The 25,962-nt window shown below is 36.0% G+C and overlaps 1 protein-coding gene across 8 annotated transcripts in view; it reads right to left on the bottom strand.

The window, feature by feature from the left end:
- Positions 1 to 222: 222 nt before the first annotated feature.
- COL24A1 (collagen type XXIV alpha 1 chain) overlaps positions 223 to 25,962 on the bottom strand; it is a 155,000-nt gene continuing 129,260 nt past the window's right edge. For 6 of the 8 annotated variants that reach the window (XM_084528199.1, XM_084528201.1, XM_084528205.1 and 3 more), the window contains exons 43-60: positions 25,254 to 25,307; positions 24,213 to 24,266; positions 24,049 to 24,102; positions 21,114 to 21,167; positions 19,373 to 19,480; positions 17,373 to 17,480; positions 16,113 to 16,220; positions 15,973 to 16,026; positions 15,599 to 15,661; positions 14,323 to 14,376; positions 12,824 to 12,859; positions 7,429 to 7,464; positions 7,310 to 7,336; positions 6,473 to 6,538; positions 5,549 to 5,717; positions 4,107 to 4,216; positions 2,753 to 2,968; positions 223 to 1,933 (exon numbers count right to left, since the gene is read on the bottom strand). In XM_084528199.1, the coding sequence (XP_084384325.1) occupies positions 1,787 to 1,933; positions 2,753 to 2,968; positions 4,107 to 4,216; positions 5,549 to 5,717; positions 6,473 to 6,538; positions 7,310 to 7,336; positions 7,429 to 7,464; positions 12,824 to 12,859; positions 14,323 to 14,376; positions 15,599 to 15,661; positions 15,973 to 16,026; positions 16,113 to 16,220; positions 17,373 to 17,480; positions 19,373 to 19,480; positions 21,114 to 21,167; positions 24,049 to 24,102; positions 24,213 to 24,266; positions 25,254 to 25,307 (1,518 nt within the window). In that variant the 3' untranslated portion in view covers positions 223 to 1,786. Of the gene's footprint in view, positions 1,934 to 2,752; positions 2,969 to 4,106; positions 4,217 to 5,548; positions 5,718 to 6,472; positions 6,539 to 7,309; positions 7,337 to 7,428; positions 7,465 to 12,823; positions 12,860 to 14,322; positions 14,377 to 15,598; positions 15,662 to 15,972; positions 16,027 to 16,112; positions 16,221 to 17,372; positions 17,481 to 19,372; positions 19,481 to 21,113; positions 21,168 to 24,048; positions 24,103 to 24,212; positions 24,267 to 25,253; positions 25,308 to 25,962 lie in introns of those variants that run through there. The other 2 variants (XR_014695611.1, XM_084528203.1) reach the window with 2 other exon arrangements.

The raw sequence follows: 25,962 nt of genomic DNA, 5'->3' as shown, positions 1-25,962 counted from the left end.
AATAGATGATTTCTGATAGAAACTAAGAAAAAACAAATACAGGCTATAAATAATTTCCGAAAGTAAGGCAATAAGATTAAAAAAATACACATGAAGCAGAACATTTTCTAACATTCTTACAAAATATATATTTATCACATCAACTCCAAAGACAAACTAAGAGCAAACATCAAGTGATGCTGGCAGAACTAGCAATCTTGAAAATGCAAAAACGACAGGAAGGAATTTTCTATAACCTTTATTGTCATTCAATGATCTTACAGTCTTTGATCAGATTTTCTCACAGGGAACAAAAAAACGCTTTAATCAAAAACATCAGATGTACATGTACTTTACCTTGTAAAAAGTAAATATTTGTGCAATATTCCATGGCATTTCCCCTTGGAAAACAAAGCACTAGCACCTAAAAAGTACCTTTCTAGAGGATTTCCATCATTGCTGAGAATGAACTATACAGTATTAAAACAAAATAGTAAAAGACAAACAGACAGTTTGGAAGCTTATTTTATTATAGTTTAAGTATGCTTTCCTGTGGATCAAGACAATTAAACCAGTTGTTTGAACACTTCCCTGCTGTGCAGTATGGTTTGGTATCATTTTCCACTTATCTGCCATCTTCCTCAGTAGACTTTGGATTGATAATAGATATGTCACTATAAGAGAGTTATCAAAGAGTGCTTTTCCTAATGGTAAAATTGTTTTTTGTTTGTTTTTAATAAAGATGGTTGAAAATTTTAGGCTTAATTTAAGGAAACAAATGATCTAAAAATATTGCAAAAAAAAATGAAATTTCTAAATTGATGAAACATTGATTATAATTTAACAGTAGTCTTTCAGAAGACATGCTGTAGTAATTTGCTTAACTAGTTACAAAATATATACACAATATATCATCATCTTAAGATGCCTTTGGCATTCAGAATCTAAAACTCAAAACTACTGCAGGTAGCTCTTCTAAAAACAACTTTTACAAAGCTAACTGTTCGGACTATATGCATCATATACAACGTGCTGTCTTATATACCATTTCTGCAACAGTACATAAAAATATTTAAAACAAGAAATCCACATAAATAATGTTTTAATTGTAGTGAAGTATGTGACCAACGATTTAAAATAAGTACCTTGACAACAGAAACATATCCTGATGTAACCAGCACATACAGTCTGAAAGATAAAAAGGGATTCAATCTCTGCTAAGGCCACCAGCACCTTGTGTTATGAAGAGCACCAAGGCAATGCGGACAGGAAACACATAGAGGTAGTGTGCCATCTATTAAGATGAATATGTCCACAAAGGACTATAATAAAACTTAATGTTTAAGAAAAGACAATGTATTGTACTGTGGCATAATTCACTTTTCATATATAAGCTATTGCACATTTAGGAGCATTAGCCAGTATTGCTCCTTAGTATTGTATGTCTCCAGCTTTCCTTAGGGTGTTTTTTTGTAGTGCTGTTAAACAAATTGCCAAGAACACTAGAGGTCCTGAAAAATTCCATGCTCAGATATTCAATTTCAGGAAATTATGCAAGAAAGCACCAACCAGTATTAAAAAGAGATTTGAATACTTTAGGAAAATTCTTGCAGTCTTCTTTCTTTTCTTTATTTTGAAATGCCATTTCTCCTTAGGGGGAAGTCTTTCCTTCTTGAAATTCTTTAACCAACACTGTTCAAAATGAATCTTCAGTTTCATAGCAATTTTGCCTATAACAGGTCATTACTCTTGCACTCAATCTGTGCAGCAATTCTGTGCTGACGCAAAAAGAACCAGGACAGAACCTTTAAAGGAAGCACACTGAACCACTTTCTATGAAGTGCTGCTGCCCTGGTTTGAGATGAGGAAGTGTGTTAACTTGAACAACTGGAAGCTGATTCGTGTCCTGAGTGTGAAAAAAGAACTGTGTCTTATGCCAGCTGCCATCTTGAATCTGCAACACACAGAAGCAGAATATTAAATTCACATCAAAGATGAGGTTCGAAACACAAATGAAAGCTGTGCTTAAGGAGTGAGAGGAGAAATGTACAGAAACATTTATTCTCCCAGCAGTTCATAAAGAAACTCTATAATGTAACAAAAGCTATTTCTCCCACAGAACATCACAGGCACTCATGGCAAAACTGTGACTTCTCAGCCCACTCCAGAATACAGCTGGGGCAGATGCAGATGCAAGGCAACAGGGCTCAGGGGAGAGAGCCTGCCACTTTGCAAGAAGCCCTGGGCTCATACAGCTTCTTAGATCTCTTGCTAAATCACCTCAAAAAAAATAATTTACTCATAGTCAATTACTTTAATGATAATTAGCTGTCCAAAAATAATTACCAGTTTCTTCAAAACTGAGATTTTGTGCTATATAACCTCAAGCGAACTATCATTGAAGTCTGAATTTTCATTCTGAGAGTAACCATTCCTAAAATCCCCTTGAGGACCTCCTTACTTCTATTCCCATCTCTCTTCAGAGTCTTAGTAGGGTCTTCAAATATTTTTTATTTAATGAGAACAACAAGTACCAGGTCCATATTACTGGAATTGCTTTTGTACTTGAGTAGATGTTGTATTGAATATCAGAAGGTTGGTGTATGCCTACATATGCAGAACAATGTAAGAAATAAACTTCAGGGCATATATATCTAAGATTGTCACAACAGCAGGAAAAAATTGTTCTCAAAGATTATTTGCTGAAAGTTAATCTTGCCTAAACAGTGACTCCATTATGGTTTTAATGATGCAAATGCTAAAATGTATTTACCATGCATTCATCCATCAGCACCTTCGGTTCAAGCAGCGTATTTGCTTTAAATACTTGTCCATTCCAACCTTTGAAGCTAACTGATGTTTTATGGCCACCTGCCTCATTTAATTCCCACATTGGTGTGTTGAGACAGTGAACTGTGATGCTGTGGGTTGCTTCTGAGCTCAGTAAATGAAGAAAGTTCATCTGCACTTTTCCAACGCCAAATTCCAGCTAAGTTCCAAAAGAAACACACAGTTAGACTTACAGCTGAGCCATGCCAAATGGCCACCACAACGCAAAGTGACATGCGTATACTAGTGCAATATTTACACATAGGAGCACGTACACATGTTTATACATGGGGATCAGTGCCGAAGAGCATCACTTGTATTTTTCAGGAGAACTATTAGGTCCTGTTAAAGTGCTTACTTCATAATGAAACTTTCCCTGGACATTTTCAAAGCTTAAAAAGAAACATTTGCTAATGCTTACAATACTGTTGAAACATAGCTAGGCAGAAAACACTATTTTTAAATAAGAAAACTGAGACAAAGGATTTTGTGATTCAAAGAAAGATAATAGCAGCAGCAGTGCTTGAACTGCAGTTGCACCTTTCTGCTAATTAGTCTTCTTAGACCACAGGTTCTGGCTGCCAATACCTACATCCTGTTAATAGCCTGAAAATTATAAGCATACTTTGATTTTAGACAGAAAATACAGTTATGCATTCCTCAACAAGAATTTCTCCAAGACCAGGTCATATTCAGGAATCTTCCAAATGTAGGAATGCATATGGAGCTTTATGTTATTTCTGATGCTCTTTGATGGCTGAAGTAGATACGCAAAACTCCATAAATGTAAAATGTCTACTCCCAGTGGTTTAAGGACCACATGCAATGGGCAGCATGGACTAACGACATAAAGGAAACCAGTCTTCACCTAACAAGGCATTTAACAGTAGCTAGGTGTTGAACAGGATATTTTTTTTTCCTTTCCATTGCAATGATGTCAGCATTACACACTTAGCCGCCCTAAGTGATGAGTTACTAACATAGCTTAGAAGCATTTCAGGCTTATTTTTATGCCGTTTTTAGAAAGATGTAAAGCAAAATGAAATAATTCCTTTAGCATGGAAGATGAGTAAATGAAGAAAGTGACAGTTACAGTAACATACATCGTCTCCAGACATTCTGCAACTTCCTTACCAGAACATATAACACGTCCTTCACAAAGACGCACATAACACGTCCTTCAGCCCCCCACACCCCACACTCCCCTGAAATCTAACATCTTCTCACACATTGAGTCAACAAGCAATCATTTGCTTGAAGTTTCAGCACAAACAGAACCTCCAGGAAACAATGCATACCTTTGTCACAGATGGTGGTGTTAAACACGTCTGACCACCTGCAGTGAAGTTGCAGAAAACTTCAATGGCATCAGAAGGACAGCCAATATTTGGGTCAATCCAGTATTTTCCTATTAGTATATAATCCCAGATAGAAAATTAACCCAAATTATAATTGTTACTAAACAATTTGCTAAAATATTCATATTTTTTGGCAAGCATTATATTTATTATTACCATAGCTTCAGTGGGAAATAGAAAGGGAACATGAAAATCTTTCCACTACCATAATTCTATTAATAATGAATGCTGAGCAAAATTATCATAGCCAATCAGCTCTCATTACATATGCAATAACTTCTGAATACAGTTACGGTTTCAAAAACATCCTCTCTATCTACAGCGAAGTAGTAAGAATAAATGGCATTTGCAGTCTGCTCTTTACGTATGAAAACTTAACTATTTCCTTGGCCTTGGCTTTATACCCAGAATATATTCAGAAATTTAAATTCTTTTCCTCTCACAGCAACTCGAAGATCTTGCATTTTTCCACTCTCCTTCTGCCACCAGGCACTTTGTATGACATGTGCTAGTGACAGTAATAAGGTGAATTTATTGTTGTGAACCCATGGAGTTTGTTTCACAAAAAGAAAGAGGACACATAAATTAGAGTAGGATTTAGCTTCCCTGAATTTATGGTTAGAAAATAGGTTAGCCTGGGCCATCCGGTTTATGGGTGTATTATCCTGTGAAGTGAAGGACTATGTCAGTGACCTCTGTGGCCCTACAGGAAATCTTATTAGAACTATGAACTTCTAAAAAGCATTAGGCTCATCTTGAAGAGCTGATCTGTCCTTACCTATGTTAAGGAACAGAGATTTCACTGTGATCTCTTATTTCATTTCTCATTTCCTCTTTAGTTCATGCTCACGCTTGATAATAGGGGTGTTGTATTTATTTTATTAACCACTCAGAATGAGAATTATGTCACAGAATTGACATTACACATTAAATAATTATTTTTGATTTGAATTATTGATTCAACATCTTCTAAGATATCAACAGCTACCAGTGTATCTGACAGTCATAGTCTATTGTATACAATTTTCTCATTAGTAATCTAGAATCTGATCCACATAAAACTCATTCCAAGTTGGCTCTAACTATTCAGAAAACTTTTGATCACAAAATGAGATTAATTTTCAAAAATTTCTGGACACTTTTGTTTGCTTTTATATATAATCTCTATCTAATATCTATATAATACCAGGTAGCTACATACTTCAATCTTTAAAATCCAGAAATTGTAACATAAATAAAGATAAAATAAAGATAACTGACAAACTGTAACAGAATCTAACAAAAAATCTACTCATCCAAATCTGGATATAGAACATATCATTTGGCAGCAATGCATTTCAAAGCCTAGCTGTGTTCAAGCTTTGATGAAAGTGGACACTTACCATCTGACACTTTACGTTCACAGCTAAGCAAATCCCTGCAGATGCGTGCTGGGTTATCTCGTGTGCCAAGGGGGTTCTTGATGCTGTGCAGTAAATTGCTAAGGTAGTGCAGCGTTTTGTATATCTCTGTACTGTGATCTAGTAAAGTTACTTCAGTATTCTGGTATCTCTGCCAGGGGCCATTAGCAAATGTGTTACCACAGAGAAGTATCACAACAGCAGTATATGCAGTAAACATCAAGTGGCCATTGAAGAGCCAGACAGAAGCAAAATATTTATAACATATGCCAACAGCCATACAAAACAGGGTAAGAATAATATATTCCAATAAATATATTAGTGCATTTTATTAAAATTATCAGAGCAGTGAAGTTACAGGCAGTTGAAGATCATGCAAATACAACAACATAACACGTTGACAGAAATATGGGTATGGGAGAAAAAGAAAAAAAATACAAGTATATGCATCAGTTTTAGATTTTGAGTAGTGAAATCTACTCTTAGACTTACCCTAGAAAATAAATGCAAATATATTTGACTTCACACATGAAAGGATTTTTTTTTTTTTTTTTTTTTTCCAATGAGACCACATACTTGCATAACATTAAGTACGTGTGCCAGTATTTTTTGGAACAGGGCCTAAATGTCACTATAATCTGTAGCTAAACAGTTACAGTCCACTATGTGTGATATTTTATAAATTTCCATCACTGCTAATTGTGATAAAAAGATAGAAATGCTGTTTTTCCTTAATTCTGTTTAAATTGTATCTTATGTATCTCAACATGTTTAATTACATTCTACAGTAATTGCTTGTAACCCATGTTTTAAATTGTTTTTCTAAAGAAGCCCTGATATTTCCTCAAATAGTCTCTTTATAATTGTATATGTAGATGACAATGTAAATGCAGTGAGATTCATTACCTCCGTCTGCAGTGCAGCATTTGACTCAATCAAAGCTTGAACAGCAGCATTGATATCCACAAGTTTCTGAAAAATAAAAAAAGATATTTCAGAAAATAAAAAACAAATAGAAATATTCTAAACTACAGGTAAGTAAATTTTTCAGTATTCTTGTAGAAGCATGGTCATTATTTTGTCATCTTCAGAAAATAATTCATTGTGAAAAGTTGCTTTTAAAATAGTATCTTCATTCTCCACAGTTTGTGTGATGTACATAGCAGACACCAGGTTTATTTATTTTTAAAGGACTAAGAAACCCATACAAACAACTAGGTCTTGCAGTTGGTTCTGGTTCTCAGGTTACATATAGCATCACAGATTTAAAACACTTCAAATACTGAGTTTGTCTTAAGTGGTACAATCCCTTAACAGACTAATTGCATTTGTGTATATATATATATATATCCATATACACACACACACATATATATACACACACACACATATACATATATAGGAAGAACAGCAGGGCCAGAAATAACACAAACTTTTCTGTTGCTGTCTTTGTGTGTTCAAATACAGAACAGCAGAAAACCCTTTTAGAGTACGACAGAGTTAACCCGTATTAAAAGTATGAGCATGCCTATGAACACAGCCTGTTAAGGACTCAACAGTGTGGTAGAGCAGAGCCAACAGTGTAACATGGCAGGTCCAAAACCGTATTACTGTAGCAATGGAAACTGTAGAAAAATGTATTTGCATTTCACTTACAGTGACAGAATAAGCAACTGAAGATGATCCTGTATTTTCACCTTCATCAGAGGATTATATTGTAGTTAGGGTAGTTACAGTACTTACTCTTGGTCCTGGTGGTCCAGGTGGTCCCTGGAAAATGGGAGAAATCATAGATTAGGTCCTTCACATGTTTATTTGATGAATTCACAGTACAATAATACAGGCATTTTTATTACACTTACAGGTGGCCCTGGCTGGCCCTGAGGTCCCTGAGGTCCCTGGAAGAAATGGAAATAAAATGCAGTGGTTATAGATGAACATTTCAGCTTTTATATTTATGTATGTTTTTAATGACAAAATGCCACAGTACATAAAGTGAAGTGAAAATGTTTGTGATACGGGTCTCGGTAAAACCGAGATTATTAGTTATTATTCTTAAAGTAGTACGCTCTGTTAATGTGAAATTATTCCTGTGAGCATTTCTGGGTTGTCTGTTTACCAAAACTTATTTATTTAATCACCTGTGGTATAGAAGTTATACAAGCTATTAACATACAATGTGGCAGCATTATGCACATGTTGCCGATACAAGTACTACAGTGGATGAATGATCATAAAAAAACTGATCCGTTTGACTGCACAGATATCTACTAGGCATTTATTAGCTCCATTTATTAGCAGTGCCACTTTTCAGCCAGAACATGTTAGGTTCATTTTTAATTTTTAATAGTTACTGCAGGCTTCCTTCATATTAATGAAGTTACACCCATGCTCCTGACCTTAAGAAACAATATTTTAGCATGCAGGAAGATACAGTAGGGAGGAGAAGAGAAGGAACAGCTGCTTCTCCCTAGTTTATAGTGCCTATAACGCACATAGTCTTATACCTGCGTTTTAGTCTTGCCTCAGAGTTTGATGAAATGTAAAGTCTGTCTGATTTAGCCTTTCTCTGAGCAACTATTCACGCTGAGATAGAATGATTATGAATATCTGTAAATATTCAGTAATACTTTTGTCTCTGTAAGATTCTCTTCTTCAGTCTCTATATGCTTAAATCCTCTAGGAGCTGCTGTAACATAAACAATAGCAAGAACAATGACAACGGAAAGAATAAGTGGCAGTGGCTTAATGCAAAAAAAAAAAGAGAAGGAATGAAAGGCACAGACTAGATCTGCATTATGTATTAGTAAAACCATTTAACATAACTGAGTTTATATAAGCAAAACACTCTTTAGTTTGTACTTATTGTACCTATTATTCAAGCACAATGAGCTGTTCGAGCAAAAACACTCTTATACCAATATGGTTATGCTAGTGCTAAGTCTCTGTAAAAAGAGAAATAATCTTATTTGACATGGTAATTAATGCTGGCGAATATTGTGAAGCTAATCTAGTCAAAGAGGTATCAAGTTGTAAATCACTTAATATAGGAATAAGAAGTATTCCTGCTGTGAGATTTCACAGCAAGATCTGTGTGAGTGTCACTGCAAGATACAACGGCTGAACTTGGACTGTGCTTCAACCTGCCACCAGCTGAGGCAGCTGGTTCACCTGGAAATGACCAGATGGATAAAACCAGATTCAATTTTACATTGATTTATGTATATTTAAATAAAGAAGACTTCAAAGCATATAGGAGCAATTTATTTAAGTCACTGAGGCTCCAAATCTGTCAATATTAAGACAATACCAGCTGCATTTTTTACTATTGCTATACATACTCATGAAGTACAGTATATGGTAGCCACCTGGGAATAAATCTGACAGGGGATTATGATGACTTGTGCATCAACTGCACAAGGTTGAGTGTGTCTGCACATCACCTGCCCTGGCCATGCCAGAGGGGCTCAGGTGCTGGAGAGTGAAGGCTGTGAAAAGAAGAGGCCATCATGTAACTCCTAGCACCAGACCAACAAGGCTATGATAAGGGACCACAAATGATTTTGAGGCCGAGATGCATGTTTTGTGCAAGTTCTGTGGGAGAACTGAAACTGAAGCTATTTCTGGGAGTTTAGAGATACGGCTTTCTGACAGTGAAGATGACATTGATGGCATAAGCACTAGTAGACTAAAATTCAACTTTCAAAATAAATATGGTCAGGATGCATCAGTTGTGTTTCATACAAAAGAGACTCCAAGTCATTTTGTTGGTAAATTTGTACTGATATTTAATTAAGGCATTAATTAGTATTAGATTAGATTAGTATTGAAAAATGGAAATCGGAGGATAAGTCATTTTAGAATATGCAGTAATACAGAAAACTTTGTAGATTCTGTGGCAAGTACCTAGATTTCCCTTTTTACTCTGATTTTGATTATTGTCCAGCTTGAAGTTTTCTTTAAAATCCTAAGTTCAAGTCCTGAACTCTATGATCATACTTGGGGAAGTATGTTTAATATAAAATGAAAGAGAAAGTGTGAAAAAGAAACTTGACAGATGAATCTGGCAGCATGTGGACATATTTATCTTAGTTCAGGACTTGATTATGCAAACATCGAGTCAAGCAAGGCACAAAGTCTTCTGCAGTTTGTCCCTAAGTAACCACTGCTCTGATGAATAGATGCCTTTGTTCTCTGAGTGTTGAGATTTAGAAATTCCAGTGGATTTTTCAGATGACTGAATACTTCATCTAACATTCTATATTCTTGGCATATGCCACAATTGTAAGACTTCGAACGTTTTGGGACTAGAACAGCTAAAAATTATAGTGGTTCTTGAGACAGAACTGAATACTTCAAAAATCAGAAAGTGCACTGTACCAATGAATTTAAAGTATTTTGCAAAAGATAAATGTGATTTGTCTTGATTTACTGTCACCTTGCCAATAAAATCCATGTGGAAAAAAAGGTAAATAGTGAATGCTATTTGGTAACTGTAGTAAACTTCTTTGGGGGAGATATTAGATTTCTTAAATGCATTAAAACTTCAAAGGTCTATATCAATTACTTTTACAAGCCTTTAAAATGTAACAAAACAGCACGAGTGTGTTGAAAATCCTGTAGAGATGTTACAAATGTTCTCTTTGTTTGTTATAGAGCAACAGAATAAGGTTAAATTACACTTTTCATGGATTAAGCTAATTGCAGAATGTTTCATTGGAATGTGCAGGATTACCTTTACAAATCCACTTAATTTACCCTTTGATCATACTAGAATTTAAGTGAAAAGGTTCCATTATAACTCCAGTATACTGAGTATAATTCTAGTTCATAATAACAAAATCAGACAATAGAAATGTTAGTTTTAGTGTGCTCTTTAATTCCTTAATCACCCAATTTGATTGCTAGTACAGAAGTTCAAAGGCCAAAATTCTAATCTTTTTCTAAAACCACAAGGCCCTGATTTTATATGCAATGATACACATGCTTAACTTTGAAAACATGAGCAATCCCAGGGACTCCCATATTTTCCGTAACTTTTGAAATTTTCCAAGAAACAAAGTAAAATAATGATTTTAAATCAACGATTATTTTAAAAAGGAAAAAAAATGTCATCCCAAGTAATTAAGCTTTCCCTGATCACTTCTGTCACTTTGATGTTATTTCACTGTGTCTCAGAATGGGTAAGTCATAGTAGCATCCTGCAATATAATACTCTGATATACTATCCAGCGTAGCAGCGGCTCTTAGTTACTGTAAACCTAAGATAAAAGTTCATAATAGAAAATTACAGATTGTGCTTTATCATATTGTGCTTATATAGTATTATTATTATTATTATTTTACTTTTAGGATAGTCAAGCACTGGAACACTTGCCAAGAAAGACTATATAATCTCCGTTCCTGGAGGTTTTGAAGATGGTAAGCAATGTGGTTTTATCTCAAAGCTAATTATACTTTAAACAGGAGGTTGGACATGGAATACGTCAAGATCCATAATAACCTGGATTTTCTTATGATTCTATATCATCATCCATTACGTACTATTAATGACATGGAAGAAAATAAAAAATCCTAGGTAAATGAAAATACTTTCAGAAATGTCAGAATTCTGAAACAATATTCTAAAAAGCATTCCATGATTTTCTAAATGTTTCAAAGTGATATGAATATTTGGAATTTTATTTTTTTTTCCAAAAAAATCTCGATCTATCAATTTTTCTCCAGAAACAGCCTACAGAAGCTGAACTTTGGTTCACCATTAACCTAAACAAGGAGGCATAATTTTACATTCCATGTTTTTCAGGGGATAAGAGAACATTCCTTTCTAGTAATGAACGCTATGTCCCTGACAGACTAAAACCTGTAACTAAAACTTGGACTCTTACAGAAATGTAAAAATCTTTGCAAGTCTAGGAAGAATAATATAATTTTTACAATGGAAATCTAATCTCAGATTGGAGATTACACAGTTGCATGAAAAGCATTTTCTCATATTTGTTTGTGAAAATATTTGGGAATACATCCTTTTCTTGGCTAGAAGATTGTAAACTATTGTAAAGTAATTGTAAACTCTATTGTAAACTAATGCTACTGTGTATAGTTTAAAATTAAACCTTCTTCTGAAAGCAGTCTTAGGAGATGAATTAATGATTTAGGATTTTCTTTTTCTTTTTTTCTTTTTTTAATGTCAGCATTTAGTTCTATGCTGTCATAGAAATTCTTATGAACAAAAGATGAGAAAAACACAGTTGAAATGTTTAATAGTAGTATGAATTACAAGCCTAGTTTTCCTCTTACTCTGAGATAAGAATCACCTCAAGATCCTTAAAATCAATGAGGAAAGGTCCTTAAGACACATACACCAAGCTTCATTCTAATCCTTAATTCTTTAATTTTGATTTTTATGATTTATTTTTCAAAGCTTTTATAAGGCAGTTAGGTTGGAATTGTACACAGGTGGATGCTTAAACCAAAATACAGTAAGATGAGGAACCGAATGACTTAAAGTGAGGCGGGATAAAAGGCAGGGTAAGAGCAACAGGAACCAGATCACGTTGGCCAGTTACCATAAAAGGAAGCAATTATAAATCTGTCATATAAAGTAATGTCATAAATACCAGCTAACATTGTATTCACATTTGCTATAAATACAATAAATTGGCACAGTCATCAGTAATTGGAGGCCTTACTAGCTCTACCAATTTTTAAGTAAAATCAAACATTTAGTAATATACAAAAACGAATGTACTACTCTTACTGAAAACAGAGCGAAACTTCATTACCTATCTGTGCTGCCTACTGCTACTGCAGTCAGCATATGTTGCATAGACACCAACCTTCAACTCCAGGTTTTTCCTGTTCTCCTCTACAGGAGATGATGTGTAGACGTCATGAACGTGGCATTGTACACACATTGTGCCGTGAGATACCAGAGAATTGACAATAAATGTGACAGAGGATTTTGCTTTTAGAACTGAACTGTAACAGATCTGGAGTATGTGACTGCTCCACAATCAGGGCCCTATTGCCTGACAGCATACACTTATCAGGCATGCCTGTATGAACCGGCTTGTACAAAAAAGAAGTCCAAATTTGGACTCATGGTCCAACCCTTCTTGGACAGCACTCTAGCACTCTGCAGGAGCACAAAAGGGCTGTCTGGCATTCTGAGCATGCAGAAATACATTAAGTGTAACACATGAATACTTTTTACACAGCCAAGAGGACAAAAGCACAAAAGTTGTTTCAACTTACCATTTCACCCCTTGTGCCCTTTTCACCTCTTGGTCCCTGTAAGAAAGAAGTTGTTAAGCCAGCATGCTTTCTCGGCTTCTAGGATTGAAATAAGCAAATTAATGTGATGGGATACTAAATGGGATACTACGTGGGATACTGCTCCCATGAAAAGTCCAATCTCATCTGTGGAAATATTTACAGCCCTAGGGCTTTAATTTTTCTACATTATTAGAAAAATAATAATGAAAAAAATACTGAAAACAACTTGTAATTCCTAGATTTGGAAAGCTGATTGTTTTCTTCTGGTTGTAGATATGTTTTTTTCCTTAGTAATTTTAACTGTCAGCGTTCTCACTGTCAATCAGCTGTACTCTCTTCAATTTGATCCACTGTAATAGGAGATAAGTGTTTCACTATTGAAGAGTTGAGAGCCAAACATGGCACTCTGTCACTGAAGACAGCTATCAGTTATATATCTGCTTTAATAGCCTATTAGTTCTCCTCTCACAGTATACTCTGGTTTTCCATCTCCATGGTATTTTTTGCTAGTTTTGCACTTATGTTGTGTTTCTGAAGTCAGTAACAATCTTACAATTACCTGGAAGAATGTTGTATCTTGATGGCAGCATTTCATATCACATATAAATAATCTCCAACTTTTAATGCTTTCTGAATGATAATGGCAAACTATTACATTCAATATGAAGTCGATTAAAAGCCTTCATACTGGTATACATAACTGTAAAGTTTTCCTCCCGAGTAGCAAAGAAAAGAATGCAGCAAGACTTAAAATGCTGTATTTTTCCCAACAGGTGGAAATAATAGTCTAGTTATAGTAAGAACACTTTCCTTCTCCTTTCTTTTTCACTTTTAAATATTCGTATTTATTATTTTTATTATGCATTCCTGTTATTTTGAAGATTATTATTACAAATTTTTCAACATTCTCTTTCCAAGTTTTGTTGATCAGGCAGAGGAACTTGAGGGGTATAATAAAAGCTTCTATGTGTCTTACATGGGTGGACAGGCACTCTGGACATAGCAGAGAGAGCCAGCAGGTGCTCCTGCAGAATGCTGCTCTGTCTCTGGCATAGGGAATGTGACAAGGGATGGAGAAAGCGATGAGGGCAGAGCTGTCCCACAGCAGAGAACCTAGGGAGCTCTACGGGTCATCAGAAAGGCCAAGACATTTTTTTTCTAGAAACATTGCAGATGTAAGGCTGAATATGAATACTGAGGTGACAATTAAGGTGCTGGTTTACACCTTGATTTGTCCGCTGCTTCTGTAGAGGTGTCCTTTGTATACTGTACTTCAGCAGAATGCCATTATGATTTTTTTTCATCATCTTGTTTGTATCAGATGCTGAAATCACATATATTAGCTTGGCAGCATGGTAATATTACAAAGACAGTCCTACCAGTTGACAAATGGCAAAATACGTCTAGTTGTAAAACAGATTATTAAAAATAAAGGTAGGTGAAATAACCAAACTATCCAAAAGAGAAGGGAAACTTACAGGCCTGCCAGTTGGGCCAGTAATGCCTTCTTGACCAACAGGACCAATATATCCCTGTAAAAAAGCAAAGTGATTTATTAGTCCACCATGTTTTCAAAATGAAGAAAATCCTTATGACATGTCCTGGTTTCAAGTTGCTCAGCACTCAGCACTGGCAAATATCCCAAATACCATGGAAATATTCTCTTTCTGAATACTGAAAATACATCACTACATAATCAACAAGGTAGTTATTTTAATAATTAGTAATAGTTATGTTTGGAAAGCCCACACACATTCTTTTATGTGAGAGGTGATACACTAAAAATAGTGGAAACTTAAGTACTCTGAGTATTAAACCCAAATATTCATTGAGCTACAATCAGTATTATCTTGAACTATATTACTGCCCAGAAGTGCTCTTGTAAGGCTGCCAGTAAATACTGCTAAAAGGTTACTTTACTATTCTGTTTCAATCAGAGCAAACTGTTCATTTCCAGTGTTTATCTTGCATAGGAATGTTTAGAAAAAGAAAACAGCTATTAAAACAGGCCACTAAAGCCTTTGCTCTGCATCTGGTTAACTGAACTGAGTAAGTTCTGCAATGTCAATGGCAGCAGTGAGAGCAGAGCATTTTGCAGTAAGTTTTCCCATACTGCAAACTTTCCCCCTTTCCTGCTTTAACTTGATGCTGTAAACTGGATGCACACTCCCAAATATTACAAAATTATTCCACGTTTTTGAAGAGTAAGAAAGTAGAATGTCATGAAGAAGACGTCATGAAGAATGAGCTAATGCAGACTAGTAACCCCATAGATAACAAGGAAATATATATATTTAAAAGGCTACCTATTAATTCACAATGCTTTTGAGTGCTACCCTCTCTTACTGTAGGTAAAGTTTGACCCTTTTTTGTTTCACTGCTGGACAGAGTTATACAGCCAGCATTATTGCCAGTAAGAAGAAAAAGAGCATTAAACCCCCTCAGACAATGAAACGACAGCAATCAAGAGACTTGTATATGAAATTATTGCTAAGAGTATAATTGTCAGCTGAGGGTGTTTTTTTATTTTTATTTTTTTCTTTAAGACTGAGAGGCCAGTTCTGCTTGTGTATCGTAACCAGACCAGTGCAGAAGAATAGGCAAAGGGCTCCTAGTGTAGGCACAGTCTGAGAGAAAAAGGCTCAGCTAGAGGGCTCCAGCCTTTCCAGTAGGAAAAAGAAGATTCCCTAAATTAAAAATGTGTGCCACCCGCAAGCTATCCTCACAAGCACTTCCATGGAGTGAAACACTTACAATTTGCCCTGTTGGACCTTTTGGGCCCAGAATTCCAACTAATCCAACATCCCCTGCAGGGCCCTGAAAATACAAAGAAGTTTAGTCAACCATGAACATTAGTTATCAACATGTATTAATCTCTTGTAAACAAGGGAAGTAAGATAATTTCTAAGAGCAGTAACAGTGAAAATACCAAGCTCACTGACCCAGACCGTTCATCCTTGAAAGTGGAGTATATAGCTCTGCCTAAAATGTCCCAAGTGCAGATATATTCTAAACAAATTATTGTTAAAGCTGATTAAATCTACGCTTTCCTAACATTTTCACTCTGTAAATATTTTCACTCTGTAAATCTTCATCTTAAGATCTAACAGAAAAGAACTAACACATACTTTTGGACCTGGGAATCCTTGAAAACCCATCAAACCTTGATCTCCGTCTTCTCCCTGCAATAGAGGCAGGCATCCTCACTTATTTCACATTGGTAACTCTTGGGAGTAGTTGTTTTGCATCAAATGCTGTAATTACGTACAATCTGTCCTTTCAGACCAGCATCTCCTGCTGGTCCTTGGTCACCTTGTGATCCTGGATGGCCTCTTTTACCTCGTTTTCCTGGATGACCCAGAAGCCCTTTCTCACCCTATGAAAAGGAAGATAATACATCCTTTATTTTGTTATAATTGTGGAAGTTATAAATATTAGTTTCTGGTCAGAAGCGTGGAACATGCTTTCTCTCTGTTTTAAGAAATAAACATACTCTATTCATTTCATTTCCATAATTATTTCTTTCATTAAAATGAAAATGTGACCTGACTGTTCCTTGATTTGATAACAAAAATAAAAACATACATTTCAGGCCATTTCCAGTATGGTACTCGCCATTAAAGTGCTAAAGTACACAAAATGAAATACACAATAGACAGGTTAGAATCAAATTAGAAAAGCAATCCCCTGAGCATGGCACAGTATAGCTGCAGAACTCCTTGTTGTTAGATTAAAAGTTCATGTGATTTCACATGGAAACTAGGCAAGTTCATGCTAGGGAAATCCTCTCAGGACCATCAAACACACAAAAACCATATCTAGCTCAGGAGATTACCAATCTGCAAGTAATTAGGGACTAGTCACCTTCCATGACTGTTTTGCACTTATGCTATTTCTTTGGTGTTTCCTTTTAGCTCTAACAAAGACAGACTTTTGGTCTGACTCAGTACATTTGCTCTTAACATTTATTTTGCACAATCTAGTATCCCTTTTCCTTCACCTCACCTATTCCCTGCCTTTTTCAGATTTCATTCCTTTCTGAGCAGGAGCTACCTTCCTACGGTTCATTGTCTAGACAAAGGCGTATAAACTAGACTAGGAGCACTGGTAATAAACACTACAAATAGTGAACAGAGTTTATACTAAAATATCTTCATGAAAAGAGAACAAAGATAGACAGTATTTCCCTCTCCAGTTTTCACTTAACTTGAGGTTTTAAAAACTGCTTACCGATAAAACCACACAGAGCAGTGCATATGATCATTTGAAATGAAAAATCCAACTCCAAATGGTGGAAATTATCAGTAATGTTTCCATTCTTTGCTTCTTTTATCATTGAAATGAGTAGTTAATATTATCAGTAGAAGCTGAGGAGGGCAGCAAAATCTGCAGTTTCACCTTTCACATAAATTTTTATATCAACTACTTGTACAATTAACAGTAGCATGGTGGTTCCACAATCACTGCATGCAGTATGAAGACTGGGCAATATCAGTAATACTTAAACAACAAGGACCTATATGCTTACCTTTAGTCCAGGTGCTCCCACAAGCCCTGGCATGCCTGGCAATCCCTTGGGACCTCGAGCTCCAGGATAACCTGCCAGACCTGCTAAGCCTGGGTTTCCCTTATTACCCTTAGTGAATGAAAAGTAATTGATTACAAGCAGAAGGCCAAACATATATTTTCATTGTATGCAAAAACAGGCATGTAACATACAGTCAGGTAAAGCTGCTTAATATTTTTCTGTATACCTGACACATTGGAGTACATCAAAACATATGAAAAGAATGATGGGCAGTATTTCTTCTGTATTTCTGTTAATTCATCAGAACCCATGATACTTAGCAACATAGCTCTGTGTTTTAACTGTGGGTTAGACTGAAGATTCTGAGGAGTCAAATTATTGCAACTTAACAAGTCACTGATTGCCAAGCAAAGTAAATGCTAAACATGCTTAAGCCCACTGCAAACGTTCATTATCAGTGTTCATCTCAAACCTTGCTGTGTTGTAACCTAAACATATCCTGCTGTCATCTGTGATGAGAACCTTCTGAGCACCTTCAAGAGAATCAATTGTCTGTTGGAGTTGACTCATGGCATCTCCCCTGTTAGCACACTCCTAAATAGGAGTAGTGGCCCAGATGGATCACCAGGTTGGGTACCAGGGACCTACAAATCCTGAGCATTTTTCTGTCCACAGAACTTGTTAGTTTTATGGACATACCAGTGACTGCTTTCACCTTCCACAGGGAATTATACAGAACAGTTAATGAGACTTAAAACTTTACCCACACCTGCAAATTTGCATATTCAAATTAATAGTCTTTACAGCTGAAACATGTCATTCTTTGCTAATGGTATTTTGAAATCTGCAGAACAGAGCACTAATATCTGTTACTTATAGAAGACAACTCCTTGAAATGTTTCTTGGAAGAGCATGGTGTGATATCTGTTTAGCTAGAACTCTGAGGATTCTGAGCTCAAAATAAGAAGCCCCTTCTGATAGAAACAAGATGCTAAATTCATTTACTGCGGATGAGCTGAAAATGCTGTTGAGATTCACACTATTCATTTTTCATGAAGGGACTCTGCATTAAGAAACAAAACGAGACTCCCTTCCTGCAGAAGCATGCAAAATTCGATATGTCTGTTTATAAATACTAGGCACACTAATAATATTAGTATGACTATGTACGCTCTGAAGATATACATATAAAATAAGCTTACCACATCAAGGAAGATCAGAACAGTTGTTATGAAAATGTATGATAAACTATAAACAATAGCAAGAATTTTGAATGAAAAAATATGTTATTGAATGCATGGAGTTAAGCCAATTGTCATGTTAAAAAACTCAAAATGGAAATTTGCCACCACCCAAACGAACATCGCTGTGATGTTGTTTAGTAGAAAGAACATAGATAGTTATCTTATATTTCATATGATATTCTACTAAGTATTCATAGAAATAGAAGTGTTATGTGAAACATGATTTTTATGTTAAATGTTATTTCCAGAACTTCTGAATGTGGCTTATAGACTGATCGAATGATAAACTTATATAGCAAAAGTTGTGTTCTTTTATTCATAATCAGAAATATCAGTTAAAAGTCTCTCTTTTATAATGCCAGGTTATAATGCCACTACATCTAGTTAATATGAAGTAATGGAGTAACTTGAAATATGAAAGATGACATTCTGAATGAAAAGGCCAAAATATAAGAATTCTTCAAGGTGTTTCTCCTAAATCTAACTCCCCGAAAATCAAGTACTTGAAAGAGATTCAGCAGGCCATTATCTGAAACCTGAGAGGCTCAAAGAGGGTACACCTGCCCCCTATGGGTCTCTTGTTTAATCTTCTGTCAGATAGGCAAATTTATATTTGTAAGAAAGAAAACAAAGAATTGGTCGAATTTTCAAGATGGCAACAGTACTGGGAATTGTTCCTTCTATTTAAACACTCTGGCCTCAGAAAATGTGTAAAGCAGAATGACAAGAAGAGGGGCAATGTGGAAAGCAATTTACCTTAGGGCCAGGTTTCCCTGGCAGCCCAGGCTTGCCAGGATTCCCAGGAATGCCTTCTGGTCCAGGGTAGCCCACTGCTCCTTTCTGCCCTGCTGGTCCTGGTTTTCCCTTGAAACAAATTCAAACGAAATATAGGATGGTTGGCTCTCTTTAGCTTCCCCATTACAGAACTACATCACAGTCACAGTATTTCTTAAAACTTAAATAAAAACAGATCCAGTGACACAGATGGCTCTGAGTTAGCATGTTTGATTCAAATAGCTATTGGCTTAACCTTAGATGTGTTGTATTGTGGGATCTAAGCAAATTCAGCTGAAACCATGAGGCTGACTGCTCTTTGTGCAAGGCCTGGAAGATGGCTGAGTGTGTTGATTCTTAAACTGAAGCAAGGAAACCTGATGAAGTCATCTAAGCAACTCTAAAAAATTGACTATATGCCTTCATTTTACTAGATAGCATATTTTTTATGCTTGCAAACATATTCTGTTCAAATTTGTACGCATTAAAAATACACACAAACTTCTAATTAGACAAGTTTGTGTTAACTGTTGTTATACTTGCACTGAAAAGCCTTATGTCACATTCACCAAATCAACAGTAATTTTTTCTTAATAATTTTCTTTTAGACTGACACATTTGATCTTAGGGGGCTTGGAGTTCTGCAATTATCTCTGTATGAATTTATCTCTCAGAAATTTAAAAAAATCTAGCTAGAACACAGCTCACTGTAAGAAGTGTATTTAAGAACTGTCTTACAGATTATGAGAAGCATGCCATCTTAATCTCATTTCTAACTTCTGATTGCTGAAGAATCACATTCTTGGGATGTGCTTTGAGATTTCCTCTTTACTGTCTTTTCCTCCTCACTTCTCCATTTTTCTTGCCTTTCTCTTTGCCTTCATTTGCAGAACGATTCTCTCTCTGCAGTCCTCCAGATGGAAGAGCCAAATATTTACAAAAGACACAATTTGCTTGCCTTCAAAAGGCTATTCTTCCACTCTGCCCAGAAGGTACAAGCTCTGCAAAGCAGCTGCATTTCTCTGGTTACTGACAATGGTTTGATGCGAGGGAGTAAAATATATTTACAATACGTGCTTGTGTGGTATTATTTATTAGGGGACCAAAATAGCCTTGGATGCATTTTGTTCTTGGTTATGTTTACAGAACACCTACTACTTCCTGCTCTTTCTCTTCCCTCAGGGAGAAAGGGATGCGAGTTATTTTCTCCCCAGTTAGCTTCTCCAGAAAGAGCATTAAACATTTCAGCGCATGGCAAGTGAGAAGGAAGATAACCTCAAGAGATCTGTCAGCTGTACGCATCATGGACATACAGATACAGCCTTCTCTATGCTGCAGCTGTTCAAGGAACTGATGGGAGCCAGGAGTGAACAGTAGTACAGCTCTGTGCAGTGTAATGCTGTAATGCGATAACTTGACTATGAGCCACATAAACAAATCACTTAAGTAACTATACAAGTAGGAAGCACCTTGTTATAATAGCTGCACTTCACTTCAATGTGCTGAGTAACTGAGTGTAAATCAGGATGCTGTCATAGAGTTTCAAAAATCCCTCTACTTTCACAGGGGCTCCTTTACACTTCCTGGACAATGAGGTGGTTCTTTAGAGTGAGCAGAAGACTTTCTGCTGTGACTCTGGCATGACCCGATTTTGGTTTTATTAATTAATGTATATGTTTCATTTATAACATGAAGATTATAAAACTAAACTTTTCTTACTTACAGGAATTCCAAGTTTGCCCGCCTGACCTGTTGCTCCTTTCTTCCCTGTGGGTCCCTAAAAGTTACAAACACTGGTGAACTGACAAGTGTTATAAACCCAATCCTCTAAGAAGAGCTGAGAATCATTTTCCCCTCTAGAACAAATGTTCACATTGCCTGGCTTTGGACCAGATCATTTCCACTTCAGGAGACAGCAGAAAGTTTTTCAACAAGTTAATACATTTTGTGGAAAACTACACCACTGTAAGGAAGTATGCTTTTACAGCACTTTCAATACCTTTCAAAAATGGAAATCATTTAAAGTTGGCAATGTAGATGCACTGAGTGTATCTGGAGGAAAGTACTAGAAAACAGTGTCACAAATGGGAACACTATTCTACGTTTTTGATAAAAAGAAAGATAAAATTTACATAAAACCACTTTTTTTTGTTGTTGTTGTTGTTTGTCTTGACTGATCTAGGAATCTGTAGTCTCAGAAAACCGAGTGATACTGACAGAAGATAGCATTCTTGTAAGTAGTTTAGCTACACAGAAGCCAAGTGCCAATGCAGAAAAGCTCGAAATAGGTTGGAAGGATCTGCGAATTCTGTTTACGGGATATTCCTCATAGAATATAGATATCAAACATACCAGAAAAAATTAGGAAGTATTCATAAATTACAACACGGGCATTAATTTTATCTTAACTCTCAGATATAACCCCTCAGACAGCAGAAACAAAAATAACAGTTGTAAGCACTGATCAAATAGAAAAGAGCTTCCAAGATTTTCTGGATTAATCGTTTTTAAGAGTGCTATTAAAGCAAAAACTATGATAATTACACTGCCATATTACATAACATGCAATAAAGTGAAAAAAATAAGTCATTTTAAGTTTTGTTTTGTTTTTTTTGTTTTTTCTTTACAATATGAATATGATAAAATCAGCAAAATTGTGTTCTATTCTTTAATTTAATGTCTTTTTGTTAATAAAGGCATACATAAAGTCCACCAATCAGAACAGGAACCTGTGTATCCAAAGAACTCTATATTGTTTTCATTAAAATTTCTGAACACGTAAACTAAACCCAGATGATTCAGCATTGCAATTTATGGGATCAGCTTCGTGAGGCTTGTTATAGCAGCACCAGGCATGCCAATGGAGTTAAGACTCTGTGGATGTTTCCACTATTTTTTGTATAAATCTTTAAACTCTTTTGGTTTGCTCCAGGCTGGATATTGGTTCCATATTTGCCAATGGCAGTTTTAATCTGAGGGCCATTTGCAAGATCAAGAAAACTTTCCCCAAGGGAAAGGCAGAGGAATGAGTGATTTTATCCTTTGCTGTGATAGTTTGTTAAATGCAATATATCTGAGCACATGGTTATGGTACACGCTGACAATGTTTACACATCATATTTCCTTTTTGTTTCTCCCCATTCCTAACCTACTGTAGATTCTTGTATTCACCTACAAAATTTTGTAATTTTAACAATCATCTGTGGAACATTTTGAAGAAAATTCCTCATTGAAGTTGCAAAGGCAATTCAAGTTGTAAGAAATCTTCTAGCCTAAATCTTTTGGAATCTCAAAGGTAAATAAAAAAGTCACCCTATGGTAGAATATAAAATATTTTTGGCAACTTTCAATATACCACCAAGATGAACTATTATTTCTAAAGGAAAATATTTAGTCTTTTTTCTTTTTCTTGACTTGTTCTGTCTTTTTAGTCTACTGTTCTGTAGCAAAAAAAAAAAAAGTCATCCAAGTCTGAGTGAAAATTCAGTGCAGTGCAGTACCAGGAGGCTTCATTTACAAACCAGAGCAGTAAAATCCTGTGTGTTTTTCAGAGCTAGTTTGTCACAAGGAACTCTGTTTAAGGGTATAACTGAATATCACTCAAATTTTTCCAAAAAAGCCTCTCAATGCTTTCTATTACCCCAAAGTAAAACCACTTATCTATCATATTACACATACGTACTAAGATCATTAATCAATTTTCCGTTCTATATATTTATTGTCCCTTCAGTTATGAAAATGAAAGCCAAACACTGAATTTCAACCTTATAAAACAGTAAAACAAAGACCAAACCAAAACCAAACAAACAAAACCAAAGAAACAAAAAAATCAAAATGATTTCCATGCTGCTCTGTTCCTACAAGCTTAATGTGTGGAAAAACTAGCCCAATAGTTTCAAAAGAGAATTTGAGTATGAAAACCAACTATTTCCAGGGAAATGCAAAACACCACTAATAGATACTGTCATACCAATGCCAAGACAATATACACGCATCTTAGATGAGCTAAACTGTGCCTGCAACAGAGAACACTGTGATCCACATGCAGGTGGCTACTGCCAGCTGTAGAAGCAACCATAAAAACTGTTGGAGCTTCAGTGAGCACTGGGCACTGCTCTGTTCCCACTTCATACTATGTGACTCAAATGTATTGCTCGGGGATGTAAAACAGTACAAAAAGAACCTTCAGTTAAGTAATTAGCAAGAATTCAGCATAAATCTACAGAACAGCTTGCATCTAGATTTGAGATGATTTGAAACCTAAATATCTTTAGTATAGAGATGTCCAGCAAGCACAGAGATTTCTTAAAACATATTGTAGCAAATCTGTCTACAGCATCATTCAAATTGTAGTGGCAGACAATGATAAGAATTTAAACAGAGTTCAACTCAAACGTGCTGGTTCAAGTTGCTGAAGACTTCACAGGATGTGCAACTTGAGAACAAGTGATGGAGAGCCCTAATCTTCTTGTAAAGCTGGAACATGTAGGCAAATACTACATCTTTAAGAATATCCATTAGAAATCATGTTTTACTCTTGAAACAAGTCTTATGTATCAAAACCCTATAACTTTCTTCTTTTCTAAGGATAGTCAGCAAACAGTAAAAACGTACAATCTCCAATTAAGTGCACTGTTTCTTTACTTTTTTCTACTTACTTCTGAGCCTCTTTCTCCTTTTGGTCCTTGCTTCCCAAATCCACCTGGCTCTCCCTTTGGAAAGAACATATATTAAATAAATAACTAACAACACATCATAGGAAGGCAGAATAAAATGCAATTTCAGCAATCAGCAGAGAAACCTCACGGTTTGCAACACTTACTGGAGGCCCCTGCTGTCCAGTTGGTCCTCTAAGCCCTGGAAGGCCTATGTGACCCTGGGAAGCAGAAAATATAATATATTGCAATACAAATAACTCAGGATGTCATGCTCTGTGAGCTACAGATCTCCTTCGAAAGCCAATCTTGGGAAGTGCTGAGTGGCCTCAGCTTCACTGACTTCATCTGGATAAAGTACACTCAGCTCTCCTGACACCAGACCTTAGGGCTTTTCTTCTTTAAACTCTCTACTCCAACCTCAGTGCAAGAGGGAAATATATATTTTAAACAGTCCTGCACTTTTCTGTGCACAGACTATATTTGGTTCATTGATTTATTAGTACGTCTATCTGTAACTTAAACAGGATATTCCCTGTCAAGGGGTGTCTCTTCTGTTTTTCAATAAACAGAATGAGTTACCAGCCATTTATATTTGCTGAAAGACTGCATACAATTAATGAATGATTATTAAAATTGTATTTTACAAAGCAATAGCACTTACATTTCAAATAAAAATGTTAATTGATTTTGTCTTACAGAATCATTTAGGTTGGAAGGGACCTTTTGAGATCATTTAGAGCAACTAAGCTTAAGCAGGGCCACTTAAGATAGGCACTCCAAAACCTCTCTCTGGGCTGCCTGTTCCAGTACTCAGGTACCCTCACAGTTAAAAAAAAACAAAACAAAACAAAACAGTGTTTTCTTGTGTTCAAATGGAATATTTAATGTCTCTCAAAGCGTGCCCTTTGCTTGTCACTACATACTACTGAGACGTGTCTGGTTCCTTCATCCTCATTCCTTCCCATCAGGCATTTATACGCATTAAGATCCTCTGCCTGAGCCCTCTTTCCTCCAGTCTAAAGAGTCCCTGCTCTCCTAGACTCTCTTCACATGATAGATGCTCCAATCTATACTAAGAACTCATCAGTGCAGTGACACACCAGCAAGTGCATCTCAGCATACTAGCAATGAAACTTTTGCAGCATTACGTGTACACACAGCACACCATGTTCAAATACAAAGAATTAAAAAGCAAGAGGTATTACCTTGTAGCCCTCATCACCAGATTCTCCTCTATCTCCACGCTCTCCACTAGGCCCCTGGAGAGAAAAACACAGAGCACAATGTAACAGCTGGACTGAAATGCTGCTGCAGTGAAGTGAAAAAAGACAGCTGGGATTTCTCTCAAAACAGACAGACCAACAAGAGTGAATTGAGGATTACTAATATTAAAGTTAGCTTGTCTAAAGGAATAAACATCATTTTTTTCTAAACAAAATGCATTACAACCAGGCAGGAGACGCTTTTTAACATATTTTGCAACTGAAGACCAGAAGATAAAAGATGAATCTTCTATGGGGAAAAATGAAATAGGTATACTGGCCTCAGTAGAAGTTCTCCAGGTTTACACCCATATATATATATGGTATCAGAATTAAGACTCTCTGTGAATGACCAGACTTTATTTTCAAGGCATGTGAGGAAAACTGTCTTACGGCTTTCATAAGAAAAATGGCGGGATAAGGAATCACTTGGCTGTAACAGCAGCCAAGACTTTCAAAAAGACGTCCAGCCACTCGTTGGATGAAATAAGAACTGTGTTTTTCTTCCTATGTCTGAAGTGTGAAAAATTGGCCTGGCATCACTAACTGCAGTGCATCTTTACAGTTCAGAAATGAATAGGTTAGCTGCATCTACTGCATATCCACCAATAGATACTATTACGCAACTGCTTTTATACTCTCCAAGGATTCA

Source organism: Aythya ferina (assembly GCF_964211825.1).
Source record: "Aythya ferina genome assembly, chromosome: 8".
Lineage (NCBI taxonomy): Eukaryota > Metazoa > Chordata > Aves > Anseriformes > Anatidae > Aythya > Aythya ferina.
Note: the sequence above shows the minus strand (reverse complement) of the source record. Positions and strands in the feature narration are given on the sequence as shown.